The sequence below is a fragment of the Rhagoletis pomonella genome, unplaced genomic scaffold, assembly GCF_013731165.1.
Source record: "Rhagoletis pomonella isolate Grant_MI unplaced genomic scaffold, Rhpom_1.0 Rhpom_scaffold_00008, whole genome shotgun sequence".
Classification (NCBI taxonomy): Eukaryota; Metazoa; Arthropoda; class Insecta; order Diptera; family Tephritidae; genus Rhagoletis; species Rhagoletis pomonella.
The window spans coordinates 32,157,336-32,171,764 of NW_023458562.1; the positions used below are offsets into that span (position 1 = coordinate 32,157,336).

The 14,429-nt window shown below is 36.5% G+C and overlaps 2 protein-coding genes across 2 annotated transcripts; both read left to right on the forward strand.

The window, feature by feature from the left end:
• Positions 1-394: 394 nt before the first annotated feature.
• LOC118745271 (trypsin beta-like) lies at positions 395-1,033 on the forward strand. Its single transcript, XM_036478797.1, has one exon. The coding sequence runs from the start codon at positions 395-397 to the stop codon at positions 1,031-1,033; it is 639 nt and encodes a 212-aa protein (XP_036334690.1).
• An 11,225-nt stretch (positions 1,034-12,258) lies between these two features.
• LOC118745273 (trypsin zeta-like) lies at positions 12,259-13,116 on the forward strand. The gene has a single exon (XM_036478798.1). It carries the CDS (start codon positions 12,259-12,261, stop codon positions 13,114-13,116), a length of 858 nt encoding a protein of 285 aa, XP_036334691.1.
• The last annotated feature ends 1,313 nt before the right edge of the window (positions 13,117-14,429 follow it).

Here is a 14,429-nt window from a genome sequence, read left to right on the forward strand (position 1 = left end):
GGTTTCGCCGGAACTTATAATTCTTGGCCTGTTTATTTCAGGGATCGTAAATAACAGTTACTTTTCAACAGTTAAACTTAACCAGATGTTTAAGTAAGTATTTACGTATTTGTTTCAAGATGGAAAATTTTGTTACCAATCACATGATCTATCTAAATATGCACATACAGTTGTTTAAATAACAAGAAAAGTATCTTCTTGACTTATATAAATAAAATTATCAAATTACTTAGTAAACTTTTTGCTTCGTGGCTGTTTTTTCAGGTGTTAACTACAACAAGCATATTCAGTTTGTCACATTTATGGATGAAAAAACAGTATATAACGGCGCAAAAACTCAAGTAAGGCACAGTTGAAAGTTTCGCACTGAGCATTCCTTACGACAAATATCAAAATGGCCAACAAATTCGTCTGCACTTTATTGCTTTTGATCGCGGCTACAGGCGCCCAAGCTGATGGAATTGTAGGTGGTACAGCTTCCTCTATTAGCGCTCACCCGTACCTGGTAAGCTTGCAGCTAGACGATGGAACCATTGTCTGCGGTGGTGCTTTAATTAATTCCAAAACCGTTTACACTGCCGCCTCCTGTGTGACTGACTACGATGTTAGCGCAATTGTCGTTGGTGTCAACAATGGTGCTCAGACAGTTAAAATCGAGTCATATATTTTTGATGACAATGCCATCGGTATCTTGAAGTTGGCCGAAGCCGTAACTGTTAGCACCTACCTTGGATTGGCAAACAGCTTACCTTCAAGTGGTGTACTCATCAGTTGGGATGCAAACAATTCAGTGGCAGAAGTATCTGAAACTATCACCAGCGCCACGAAATGCGTTACTCAAGGCTACAAATACGAAGACGGTGATCTTTCCAATTCCGAGTTCTGCGGTTTGGCTGCGAACGAAGCTTGTGATGAATTGGCTGGAAGTCCTTTGGTGGCTGACAATAACTTAGTTGGTGTTGTATCCTGGGGTTATGGTTGTGCCAACAAAGACAGCCCAGCTGTTTACTCGAAAGTCGCAAGTGTTTTGTAAAAAGTACTTATATAATAAATTATAACAATTTCAGCATACTTTTAATCAAGGAATGAAACCGAAACCGTAACCGTTTAAAACCGTTTCGTTTTTCAAAACCGAAACCGAAACCCTAACCGTTATCTTGACCTGCAAAGGAACGATACCGAAACCATTTCAATCACAGGTTTCAATCGGTTTCCAGAAATTTACAAAAATAATAGATAAAAATTTCTTTGAAATAAATGATTTATTTAACCAAAATCAGCAACATTTTGCTAAAATTCTTGTTAAGTAGTAAATAAGTATGGCAAGGTAACTTTTCGCAAAAGTCTGCTGATGACTTTGTTGTTGTGAATCGATAATCGATTAATTATATTTAAGTAGTTTCTTTCCCGTACGCAATGCGAGATCCCGCGTGTGCCCAGAATAGCCCAGAAATCATGCCTGTACTCAACAAAATGGGTAATAGAGAGCGAAAATTCGAGCGTATTCGATCGTAAGTGTATTCTTCTTCCTGCCCGAAACAGCCCGAAATTTTCTCCGAGTAAAAATGGATAAAGTGTCATCATATCAGCTGTATTGTGTTTACATGTTGCCTGCATTTACTTGGTGCTTTTAAGGAAAAGTGAATGGCCTGTTGATGTATTTTCAATCTATGTACTTAAAATCAAATTTGTGAACCCAAAATTCAATTTCCAAGTGTTTGCATTTAATACCATGTTCTGACCGACAACCAAAACATTTTTCCTTCTTTTTCTTTTCATTTAGAACCTTTAACTTTCATTCTTATTTTACTTAGGCCAGGCAATTAACAATAAATCCGAAATGGCGTATTAAAGATGATAAAATATGACTTCCACTCCGATAAATAATCGAAAAAAACTAGTGAAGACACCGATTGGAATGAGTGGAAAGTGAGTTTTCAAGTAGTTTTCAGCGAAAACTGGTTTTCGTTTAACAGATTTTATATGGACGAAAACACAAGTTTTAGGTCGAAAACCAGTTTTAGCAACGAAAACATGTTTCCGATGTCGGTCAGAACATGGTATAAGTGACAAAAACAAGAACAACGTGAATCAGCTGTTTCTCGACTTGTGGGCTCGAAATGTGGGTTTTTGCGTTTCCGTACTTCTGAACTTTGTTCCATTTTTGAAAGAAAATGTTTCTCTTATCCTCTAATTACCAAATCCGGTCCGGATTGTTAGGGAAAGAACCTAGTGTTGATATTATCAGTGAACTGTAATTTTCGATTTTCTTTCCTCAACGTTTAAGACGTGATTTAAATAATATCAACAAAATTTCTGTGAAAAAACCGAAACCGGAACGAAACCGAAACCAAAACCGAAATAAATTTTGAAGAACGAAACCAAAACCGAAACCGAAAAACTTGGCAAAACCGAAACCCAAACCGGAACGTTATTTTGAATCGGTTTCATTCCTTGCTTTTAAATATCGTTTTTAATTATCGCAAACTTTGAAAGATATGATTGGTTGCAAAACTAGAAATAGAAAATTCAGTGCAGGGCCTTTTCTGAAATACTGTTGGAAAAGGTGTCAACTTTCCTTGTAAAGGGTACTTTGTTTTGGAATCACATGCCTACCAAATTTTAATGCCATATTTCGCTGGCTTTGATTGTATGTACTGCCTGAATTTCGTTTGCCTAGATATGGGAATATCGATTATATAGATTTTGGTTGCTAAAATTCCAAATATCACGAATTGACGCTGCTTTGTCGAAATTTCGACGATGTTCATTAGTACGACTGCCGTCAAAACGAATATGTCGCGCTAATGCAACGAAACGATGCTAAGACATGGCAGCTCTAAATTTAGGTTTATTATCCGAACGCCACAAAATATCTGCTATTTGTAATTGTTATGTGTAACACCAGTTGCAAAATGAATCCCCAATCGTTTCTTTTATGATAATGCATGATACATGTGATAATCATGATACAAAAAGAAGGTAGTTTCATTTCAAAATTTTTGACAAAAAATAAGTTTTTGAAGTTTCATAAATTGTACAAATTATGAGCTACCTTGCCACATTGATATCAATGAAACAATACATGAGAGGGTTTAATGTTGTGCGTTGGAAATTTTCGGTTATTTGTAAAATGATTTTTTGGTGGGAAGCGGAAACGGAAGGTGCGTGTCACCAAAAACTTACTAGAAAGAGAACAGTATAAACTTTAAGATAATTCACCTTTCGCCTCCCTGCCCCTTCTACAGACACTCGGGGCCCATTTCAAAATGGGGTAAAATTAGCATTTTCGCAAAGAAAAATTAAACTCGTGTTAGCCCATCAGCAGTGGGTACTCTTTTCCATTTTGGTAGCCTTCGGCCGCGCTTGTGAAAATAACCTCATCAGTCCAACTCTGGTTACGCCATCCACAGTATATTTGGGCAAAATTTACCTCCAAATTTACAAAAAAAGTGCATATTTTAAACCGAGACCTTTGTTTTAACTTAAAGCTTAGTCGTATATGTTAGACGTATATGTTAAAATTTTTTGATTCGGGTTACGGGTTTGAACACGATAACCCCAAATCATTGTACAAATTAGGGATGTTGCGCTTACAAAGCCAAACCAGATGTGTCAGGTTTTGCTAAAGCTTTTTAAAAATAGTTCTCCATTGTCATTCCTTTGGCTGTTTCAGAATTTGGGGAATCTGTAACTTCATCAGCGTTTTTCGATTTTAGTTTTTGTAGTTCATTTTTAATACTTTCTTCTGCGACTGGTTTGAGCAATCCGTGCCTATAGCGAGCTAAATAGGTGGATATGGAAAATAAATTATTGTTTTCCTGGAATCAAAATTATTAACAAAATTCTGTTTTCAAAGTCGTGGCTGTCAGCGGAATCGGATAAGAACACTGTTATTTTTTAAAAAAGCACCCCGTTTTTTAAAAACATTTGAATCTCAGATACTTACGTAATTCTTATCTTATTAAAGGTCAGACCTATAGTCTTTTAATTATTTGCGCATCGCTCCTCTTTATAGCCAGACTTTGATCATTTCTGCTGGAAATCCCTATTGAAGGAGCTTACTCTTTGACTTTAAATAGCAAAGATGGGACAGTATATATCCATCCGAAAAAATATTGCCCGACAAGTAAACAAAATTACTGTTCTTTAATTTTTTGCTAAAAATAAATTCCCCAAAGAGCCCCATTTGAAATTATTGAAACGAATATATGTAACATCAAAAACAAATCACGAAAATTTGGTTAAGAATTACAGTGCACCGCTTCTTTTTTTGTGTCTAGTAGTTTTTTTTAAATTGGTCCAAAAAAATAATATTAAAGAAAGAAACCAATGCAGGTATTGAAAGAAGAGAAAACAAAAAATATTGTTAAAAAGGCTAGGTTCCCTTTTACGTACGTCAAAGGTCAAGTAGAAGTTGGAACTTGCATGACTGCCCATTGATTGCTCAGTTATAGCTGAAGTTATATAGCTGAAGAAATAATAAGTTTAAATACATTTTTGTCTAAGTTGATAAATATGAACAGTTTTGTTACACAAATACTCCCACGACCACAGGCAAAAATATTGGCTACAATTTGTCATTTTGTTTGCCATATATACGTTTTATCGGTGCACTTGCACAACATTCGTATTCGCAAAAGCTCCGCATTGATTATTGCGAATGCGAATGTTAAAATTAATGCGGAAGCTCCGCAGTTGCGAATGCGAATGCGAATATTCGCAACAACCCTGGTACCAATATACGAACCGTAACCAAACTGTCTTACTTATGCCATTTTCTAAAAACAAAAACTTTCTAAAATGAAACTGCAGTAGTTTTCATCTTATGTGGATAATTCTTGTCACAAATACCTGGTTTCTTGCTTATATTTATGCTTATATTTATGTATATATATTTTTGAGCCGCGCCACACCTTAACAGAAAATTCCGAGAATCCAAAATTGGTACTGTTACAAGTTGCATGGCATCATTTTAACTCGATCTCCATTCTCTTCCACGGATAACGGTACATCGGTTAGAGGTTTAAAAATATTTTGTGTCAGCAATTTGTCATCAAACTGCATTAAATCGTATTACGTACTCTATCCTCTATCCAAAAAACTTTATTTTCGAACGTTTGCACAGGTGTATCAAATTCCTTCAGTTTGAAAACGCGCAAGACTTTTTAATGTTTTCATCCAACTTCACTAACTTAAAATTTTTTTTTTACTTTTTCAAGAAACAAAAATTTTTCTGCTAGTGAATCTGGTAGCATGGTTTTAATGAAATGGCATAAACTTATTAAAAGTCAAGTGGTCGGCAACAACAACGAATGTCAATAAATGAAACTACCAAGGCGAATTTATATAAGGTGGTGTTATTAGCTCAGCTGATTTTGTGTATGTGTTTCGCCGCACGGCTTCTGATATCAAATTGAAAAATTTTGTTTGAATTTCTACACACACTCTTACAGATTTTGACAGTTTATGCCGCCAAAGCAAAAAACAAAATACATGTAAATTTTTGTTTTTGTACTCCTGCTATCACCTTATATTAATTCGCCTTGGAAACTACCTTCTATTTTTGTATCATGTGATAATGAATGAAATGTTTTGAGTAAACAATTTTTTTAATAACTCGATCGCAATAGAATTTTTTTTTTGGTCCTGCACGATATCGCATATTCAACTGAGCTCCATCCACTGCGAATTCCATATCATTCTCTATAGCTCCAATCAGTAATAGGATTCTATAAATCGCTGCGCTAAATTTCTAGCGCTAAAAAAACATTTAAATGAATAAGATATGGGCCTAAAAATGTGCAACGCGAAGTAGAAGGGGTTCAATATAAAATCGTAAGCAAAATGATTATGTCGAGCCATAACCGCCAAAATAACGTAAGCGAAATATTTTTCAAAATTTTCTTTTTGATGCAGAAATTTCCCAGATCATCTAAATGGCTTTCTGCACCAAAAAAAAAAAAAGATTGAAAAAAGTGTCGCTTACATTTCTTTGGTGGTTAGGGCTCGATGTTATGTTTCCCTGGCGGCGTTGTACATTGAACATGAAGTTTGGAGTCCGCTAACTGTAGGCCCCTCCCCTTTGTATGACACCGTAAAGGCGCATGCCACAAATCGGAGAAGAAGCTCGGCCAAAACACTAATAATATATATATATTTTGCATGTTAGAATTCACTCGGAGGTTTGGCAATTCCTGGCTAGGGGCGAACGCTATTAGAAAAACTTCTTTATGGTTTTACTTTTTGATGTTGATTGGGCTCGAACCCAGACCGCTATTATCGTAATATATCCATGGTTATGTAATATTTAAAATGTAATTTTATTGCTTTACATGTCATGTAATATTTAATATATAATTTTAATGTAATTTTTAAGCATTGCTTTTAATCCACGAACTCAAAGCTGGAATGCTAGCGAAGACAGCTGGCTCGGCTTTGTTGGTACAACCATATCCCCAGGACACAACACCCACCAATTGTTTGCCACAAAGCAAAGCACTTACAGTCAATTCACACAAGCGCTGTTCGCAGCTTTAGCGTAGAACATTGTATCCAAAATCTCACCATCTTCGTATTTGTAGTCTCCAGAAACGCAATCCTCGGCGCTGATGATGTTTCAGATACTTCTATCACTGACTTGTTTACATCGCAACCGGTGAGTACACCACTTGAAGGTAAGATGCTTACCAATGAAAGGTAGCTGGCGCTAACGGCTTCGGCAAACTTCAAGAACTATCGAAAGTGTGCGAGCGATTTTAATGATTTTAGCACTATTGTTGACGGCAGTGGCAGCGTGTTTGGAATTAATTAAAGCACCACCACAGATAATGGTTCCATCGGAAAGCGGCACTCGGACGAGGTACGAGTGAAAGCTAATGGAGGAGCTTTTACCACCCACATAATTCCATAAGCAGAAGTACTTGTAGCTGCGATTAACAGCAACAGAGTACAAACGAATTGGTTGGCCATTAAGTGAGAAACTTTCAACTGTGCCTTTCTTGAGTTCTTGCGTCGTATTACACAAGGCACATAAATACAGGTAGAAGCCATTTTTGCGTTGTTCTGATGAGAATCAAACTTTCAAACTTCAACTTGTTTTGTTTTTATTTTTTTTATATTTCGTTATTCTTGGAAGGTCATGTCGTGTGGTTTTGAATGTTTGTTAAAAGCAAATTTGATTATAATTTGATTTTTTTAGTGCCGTGCAGTTTACTCTTATGTATGTGTAAGTGTGCGGTTTATACTATTGTGTAATATTTAACACATATTAGCTCCAATCCAGTACTCCATGAACTTATAGATTTTTACACGAACTTACAGGAAGTTACAGGAAAAATGATCCCGTACTCCGAATTCCTCCAAAATACTGTAAATGAGAGCGATTTTTGGAGAGTTGTGTAGAGAATGAAGTTGCAAGATTTTCCCCGAACTTTTTCTTCTGGTAAAATCATGAAAAGTGTCAAGTGATCACTGGTTGACGTTTTAACAGGAAAAATGCTTTTTTTGTTCCCGTAATTTTTGTTGTAACTCACTTTTTACTCTCACTTCAGAGTGTAATTTTGCTGTTTGACATTTTTACAGGATTTTGCACGAAAAGTATTGGATCAGAGCTATTATCTCGAGGATTGTACATACTGTACGAAAGTATACAATGCCGTACTGACTGGCCTCCTCTGCGATGAAGAGACCAGGTCGAAAAGGATTTCACTTCACTTGACATTTTCAATTAGCATCAGGTTGCATAGAAAAGAAACGGCTGTTGTGCTTTATTGGATTAAGCGGTGAAGTACAAGTACATATGTACATGCAAAGTATGTATATTTATTTCCCTGCCTGACAACTGTTCAAACAAAGTAGCTAAATTTCCGTTAAAATTAATGTCTACTACCACATGATGTTGTGCCATCGAATTAGATGTTGATTTAAAGTTAAGTCTCCTAAAAAATATTATTAGAAAGTTAAACAGGTACAGCTGCATTTAACTTTGCAAATATAAATATTTTAAAGACACATTTGGCACAATTATGAGCCACCTGTCCTTTCAATACTAACGATGCCTTGTTGATTGCTGTGAAAAGGACTTTAAAAAATATTATTGTTATAAAGATATTTGTATGGAAAAATTAATGAAGAGTCTGTGCGCACGAAATTTGAAGCTGTCCGGGTTATAAGTGCTGTCCGTAACGAGGAATTTAAATGTAATTCATTCTTGAATTAGGGCATTATGTTACTGAAATACATATGTACATATTAAAATATGGGTGTCAGGCGAGCTTGAAAATATTTTGAAGAGGTTTGCAACCGGTTTGTAAAGTCGAGTTCACTATAGGCGCACATTTTGTTTAATTTTACTAAAATTTTTTTTATTCTTATAGTTCTCTATCATATCGCGCACCTAGATTTAAAGTGAGCTAACTCAAAATTCAAAGAGGAAAATTTAACTGCTTATGGATCGTATAGATTCAACGCCGCTTACTTAGAAGAAGTAGAAAAAATGGACTTCCCTAGATTTTTATTGCAAATTTTATACATTTATAGCTGACGTGGAACAAAATTAAGGGCTAAATCTGCAACAAGTTGAGAACGAAAAGGTAAATACTTTAGCTTTATGGGCAGTTGTTCTAATAAAAATTTAATACCATTCATTTTTAATGTAAAGTTCTCTCGAAAGCCCATAAAGCCTTCTTATCTTTGTTCGACGTCGTCCTCGTTTCTGCGCCATTTAGATTTTTCAAGCATGTGGCAACCCCGCTAAATACAGTTCAGAAATAAAAAAAAATTTCAAACCCCTTTCGATTGATACCCATATTTTAATAATTCATTTAACTTATTAAATAATTTGAATTTTACTTTTTAAACAGGTGGCAACCCTTTTCCAACACCTCAAAAATATTCTTAGCGTTGAAACTTAAGATTTCTCAACACATCCATATTTTGATATTTCATATAACTTCTGTATAAGTAAACTAAAGCAGGTAGTAAATTTTAAAAATCGAAAGATCGGTGTGGATCTGATTGTTAAATAATTCAAAGTAATTTGTTTGACAGGTGGAAACTCTTTTCGAAAAAATAAAACCTTATTGCATATCTACAGCCAAAGCCTTTTAATTTGACACCCCAATTTGGAAGATCGAACTAACAGTTCGGACATGATAACATTGATTATTAAATAATTTGAGTTTAATTGTTCAACAAGTGGCAACTCTTTCAAAGTACATACGAAATTGCAGTTTGAAGTTTATGCGAAGTTGTGCGAAGTTATGCGAAGTATGCATAATCAGACCATAAATAATGAGAAACGCGGTCCAAACATATTTGGATGTTTTTTGTGCCAAGTTATATTTACTCCCTTCTAAATAGGTAGTTTGTATATAACGCATACGTTCTTCAAAAGTTTATTAATTAAAAATTTAAAATTTTTGAGATTCCATGTATGCTAAAAATTTTAACATATCTTACATATATATGTATGGGAAAGCGGAAGGAGTATTTTATTGTCTTTTGTTGCAGAAGCACAGTACGGACTCCCTTCCCATGTGATTAACAAAAGTTCGAGAATATTTGGCATTTTCTGGCAACCAAGAAACTTTGACTTAACACATTTTTCGAGAACGTATGCGATGTGTTTATAACTTTTGCAAAATTCTGATTAAATACTAAATATTTGCAGATTGTTCAAATAAAATTTAATGTACCAAAACAAGTTAGGATATCAATATTTGTACAACAGGAATTAAATAAATGCAGACATATGTATACGTACATATGTATGTAAATATAAATTGTCACTAATAATAAATAACACAAAATATTATGCTTAACGAGACAAATATTGTACTAACACGACTTGTAATTGAACAAGGTTAATTGAAATTTAACGTGGTGATCCTTTAACTATGTTCATATTACAGCTTAGATTACTTTGTTTCGGCCAAGTTACTTCACATAAAACAAGTGCGTTCAGACTTGCTTTCATGATTTCTATATACATTTCATTAGCATGTGTACGTACGAGTGTGTGGCTTCAATTAAAACGGATGCATACGTTTAGGTGTTGTTTTAATTAATTTCCTCACCGGTGGCAGCTAAAATAAATGAGAAGAAATTGTTTTCTTCGTTCGATTCTTGATTTATGATAATTTATCTCATTTCTACTTGATTTATGGAGATTTTACAAGGCGAAATTACTTGATTTCAGCATGATTTTTAAAACACACGAAAAAATCAATATATTCACAAAACTAGGAGCCAAATATAGTATAACTACGTTTTTAATTTTTCTCTCTGACGTCAACAAAACAAAAATGCCTTTATTTAAGCTTCCTACTTTAAAGGGCGTAGCGCTGTCGCTCTCTAATGAAGTGAAATACTTGGGCGTCATCTTGAATAGCTAACTGACCTGGAAACGTAACGTTCGAAATGGGGTCTCAAACCGCAACTACATAGTTCACTTGATTTACACAGCAGTGGTACCGCTATGGAAACACTCCTAAAGTTTCTTCCCGTAGACCTTTTGGGAAGCTACAGGCCAGCTGTAATGCAGTAAGAATAAATGCACTTTTATAATGGAAATACACCAGATCGGTCACATCAATATTCTAACCAACGACCCGGACCCTTTCAGGTCCCGACCACCACCGATGGAGCTCGAGAATAAGTTCTCCACTCGCATCCCTTCGAGGAAGAACCGGGAGGACGACTTGGTGTGAGAGTAGGGAGCGGAATACACTCGAAGAACCTATATAAGAGCCTGAACTCTGGCTTGTCGAATATTCCCTCAATGTGCCTTCAGTAAGTACATACTTCGATAGCCAAGCGGTTGTCAGGTCACTGGATGGCTGCAAGACCTCATCTATAACTACGATAGAATGTAGAAAAGTCTTTAACGATCTAGCTTCAAAATCGACTACTGACGTTGTGTGGATGCCTGGCCACAGGGACATTCAAGGTAATTGGGCGGCGGACGAGCTTGGGAGGAAGGGAACCACCCTGTCTGACGTCAACTCCTCTCATGCAGCGGGTATACCCCTATGTACCCGTAAGATATGGCACAGGACATACATATATCGGGCCACTGCTTAATGGGAAGGCATGCTAGCAGAATTGGTTTGCCGGCCGGTGTGGAGCACTACCTCTGTCCCTGCCCCGCCCTCATGTGAGCGAGAAGACTCTCATTTCATCACCACCTTTTTGTCTGCCTCGCCGATCTAAGGGAATCTAACCAACTCGTTTTACTTCTAGGCAGGGACGAAAAATAATCATAATTTTTTTAATTTTAACCAAAACAAGTAAGAAAGTCTAAGCTCTGGCGGAGCCTAACATTAAATACCCGGCGCAAGTATTAAATATATGTTTTCCACCTTTACGAAAACTACCGCTACATGGTAAGCCGGGGTGGTTTTACCCCTATTTTAAACATCTATGATAGAACGTTCAGTTAGACATAATGAGATAAACTTATATAGTCATATATGGGCGATATCACGCCCATTTTCCAAAATTCCAAACAATGTTACTTCTTTTCAAGGGATTGTTTTAAGTATCAATTTGGAGTAAATTAGCGTCTTTAAATTTCGAAATATTGAAGTTTCGAGTATTTCGGAAATTTACCGTTATTTGAAAAGCAGCCGTAATTTTAGTCCGAGTCTACTTCCGAGCACTTTCGCTTAGTCCGAGTTGAAACTTGCATGTTGTTATACTAACGGTAGCAATCAATATGATGTAGCGCTGTCCCTGAATTTTAAAATATGTAAATATTTTAAGAAATTTAAGAAGAGCACTTAAAAGGGGAAAATTATCAGTAAAACGGTAAATGGGGTACGAAAAATTTAAGTACTTAGGCGGGTTGGGTAAATAGGCGAGGAGGTACTTAAGAGAGGGGTTTTCTTCAGATTACATGAAAAAATTCACGGTGCCCAAAAATGTTGGTTACTTAAGCGGGTTTCACTGTACCTATAAATAAAACAGATAACTCCGATCTTCTATTTTATAAAAGAGCTTTTGAATACAATCATGTTTTTAAACCGTCAATATGGAAAGAAAAATCAAAAGAGATACTTAGCAGCAAATACTTATGTTAACATTGAACATTATCACTTAACAATGTCCAATCTTCAAGTTGTGCTAGTTTTCATAAGTACTCTCATAATTAAAAAATAAATTAAAGTAAGATATCTTAAAACTGTGATGCAAGCAAACTATCAAAATTTCGATTTTCATCACGCCAGTAGCCTTTGGTACTTCTAAGAGTCAACTATGTCATACCACTTGTACTATATATTTTTTACGTTTATCGCGTTAATTACTAATTGTAAGTCCTCCGCAGCAGCAAGGCCTGAATCGCGCTCAATCTATAAATTAAACCAGCCAATGGATCCACGAATTGTGGGCGGCCGAGTGGTAGATATAACTCGTTACCCACATCAGATAAGTTTGCGTGAAAAGGACATTTTGCATCCAGAACAATCCTACGACCATCTATGCGGTGGTAGTATCTATTCCGAGCGTATTGTTATCACGGCAGCACACTGCGTTGACGGCGAAGTGCCTAGTCAGTTCAAAGTTGTTCCGGGTGCAAACCAACGTAACGGCACTGAGGGCATAATTATTCCCATACAAGAGATTATAATACACGAACGCTACGATCCCTACACAGCTGTTAATGACATTTCATTGTTGGTGCTTGCGGCGGCACTACCGTTAAACAATTACACCATGAAAGCGATCGAGTTGACGGAGAAAGAACCGCAGCACGACAACATTGCAACAATAACCGGTTGGGGTTTAACAACAGAGAGTGGCGCTGCTTCCGATTTGTTGCGTGAGACGAAGGTGCCCATTGTGGGAAATGAGATTTGCAAGTTGCGTTACCCTGACATGATTGATGAGTCCATGTTGTGTGCTGGTTTATTGGATGTAGGTGGTAAGGACTCCTGTCAAATGGATTCAGGTGGCCCGCTGTTGGTTCATGGCAAGTTGGCTGGGGTGGTGTCATGGGGTTTTGGTTGCGGAGATCCGCAATATCCGGGCGTATACGCGAATGTGTGGAGTTTGCGGCAATGGCTGCGAGAGAAAATTGAAGCGGTGGAAGCGGCATTATGGCAGGAAAACTAAAAACACTCTTTTTTTTTTAGCGAGAAGTGCAAGTGATAAATGCGGTATGCAATTAATTTTACTGTATGTATATGAGAACACTCACAGCTCAGTGCCAGCTATCTTAAAAGTATTACTTTCTATACGTAAAACGTATTTTGGTTGGTTATGATAAGATAGCTAAGTATGTGTAAAAATATGGTACTACTGACTTGTAAAATAGAACATGGGAACACGATTTGGGTTATAGTTATTCGGTCTTTTGAATTGGTGAAACTTACAAATCTGATGATTGAATTTTTACTGGTACATTGTAAGTGCACTTATGCAGTGTCAATAAGTTGGAATCGTCGTAAGAAATAATTGCTGTTGCTAAGCAATTACAACACACTCTTTGGGATCCCCGCGTAACAGGTTAATTTCTGACGCAGGCGGATATATGGAAGTGGATATCGCGGCGGGAAGAGCGGTCACACTAAACTGGTGCCTAGGATCATGGCTGGTGGGGTTGAGGAGCAAGTAAACTTTTCTCTAGCCTTTTTGGACGACTTTAAATCACCTGAGCTAGATGGCGTATATTAGAAGATGCCAAAGTGTACAGGAGACAAGGATTCTAATAAAAGTTTTTAGGGTCTATCTTGCATTAGATAAAAGGTTTGGGTGGATATTCCCTTAGGGCTCGCCAACATGAATATCAGAGAGGAAAGTGCTATTAATTAGCTCTACACGACCTTGTAACAAATATTGCAGTTGTGCGATATTAATCGGATATTCGGGTTTTTAAGCAGATATTCGAATATCCGGATTATCTGGATATTCAAAAAATCCGGATGGAACTCCCAGCCCTAAAGTTTACTTAATTATTTTGAGTATATGAAGGCAGGTGGCAAAAGTCATGGCGACAGTTGATAAAAGAAACCTGTTGGGCTTAGGGAGGGAAAAGTAAAAATCATAAATCTCTGCGAACAGCAGATTTCCAAAGAACTACTAGAATGGGCGAAATATTGACTAATCAGTTTAGGTGCGTTTGGCGCTGAGCCCATAAAATAAAGTGGTTCTTTTTCAACTCTAATCAGTTCTTTAAGTGTCATGAATAATCCACGTGAAGGTAGATATTTATCAATTCGACGATCTTCAAAGGTGACACAACTCAAAATTACACGTTTGTCAGAAAATGCGAAAAACTATTTCTTAGCAGAGGCAAATCATATGGGCTAGGAAAACTTTACCATAGATTTTTTCAAAAAATTATAGCAAACATTTGCTCCAGCTTTTGCTGAAAGGTAAATAAAAGCCCTGTGTACATTAATTTGGTATTTTTCTATTTTACTTAT

What these genes read in the sequence shown, in the direction of transcription:
- LOC118745271 (XM_036478797.1), top strand. Translation starts at nt 395, where the DNA reads ATGGCCAACAAATTCGTCTGCACTTTATTGCTTTTGATCGCGGCTACA.
- LOC118745273 (XM_036478798.1), top strand. Translation starts at nt 12,259, where the DNA reads ATGTCATACCACTTGTACTATATATTTTTTACGTTTATCGCGTTAATT.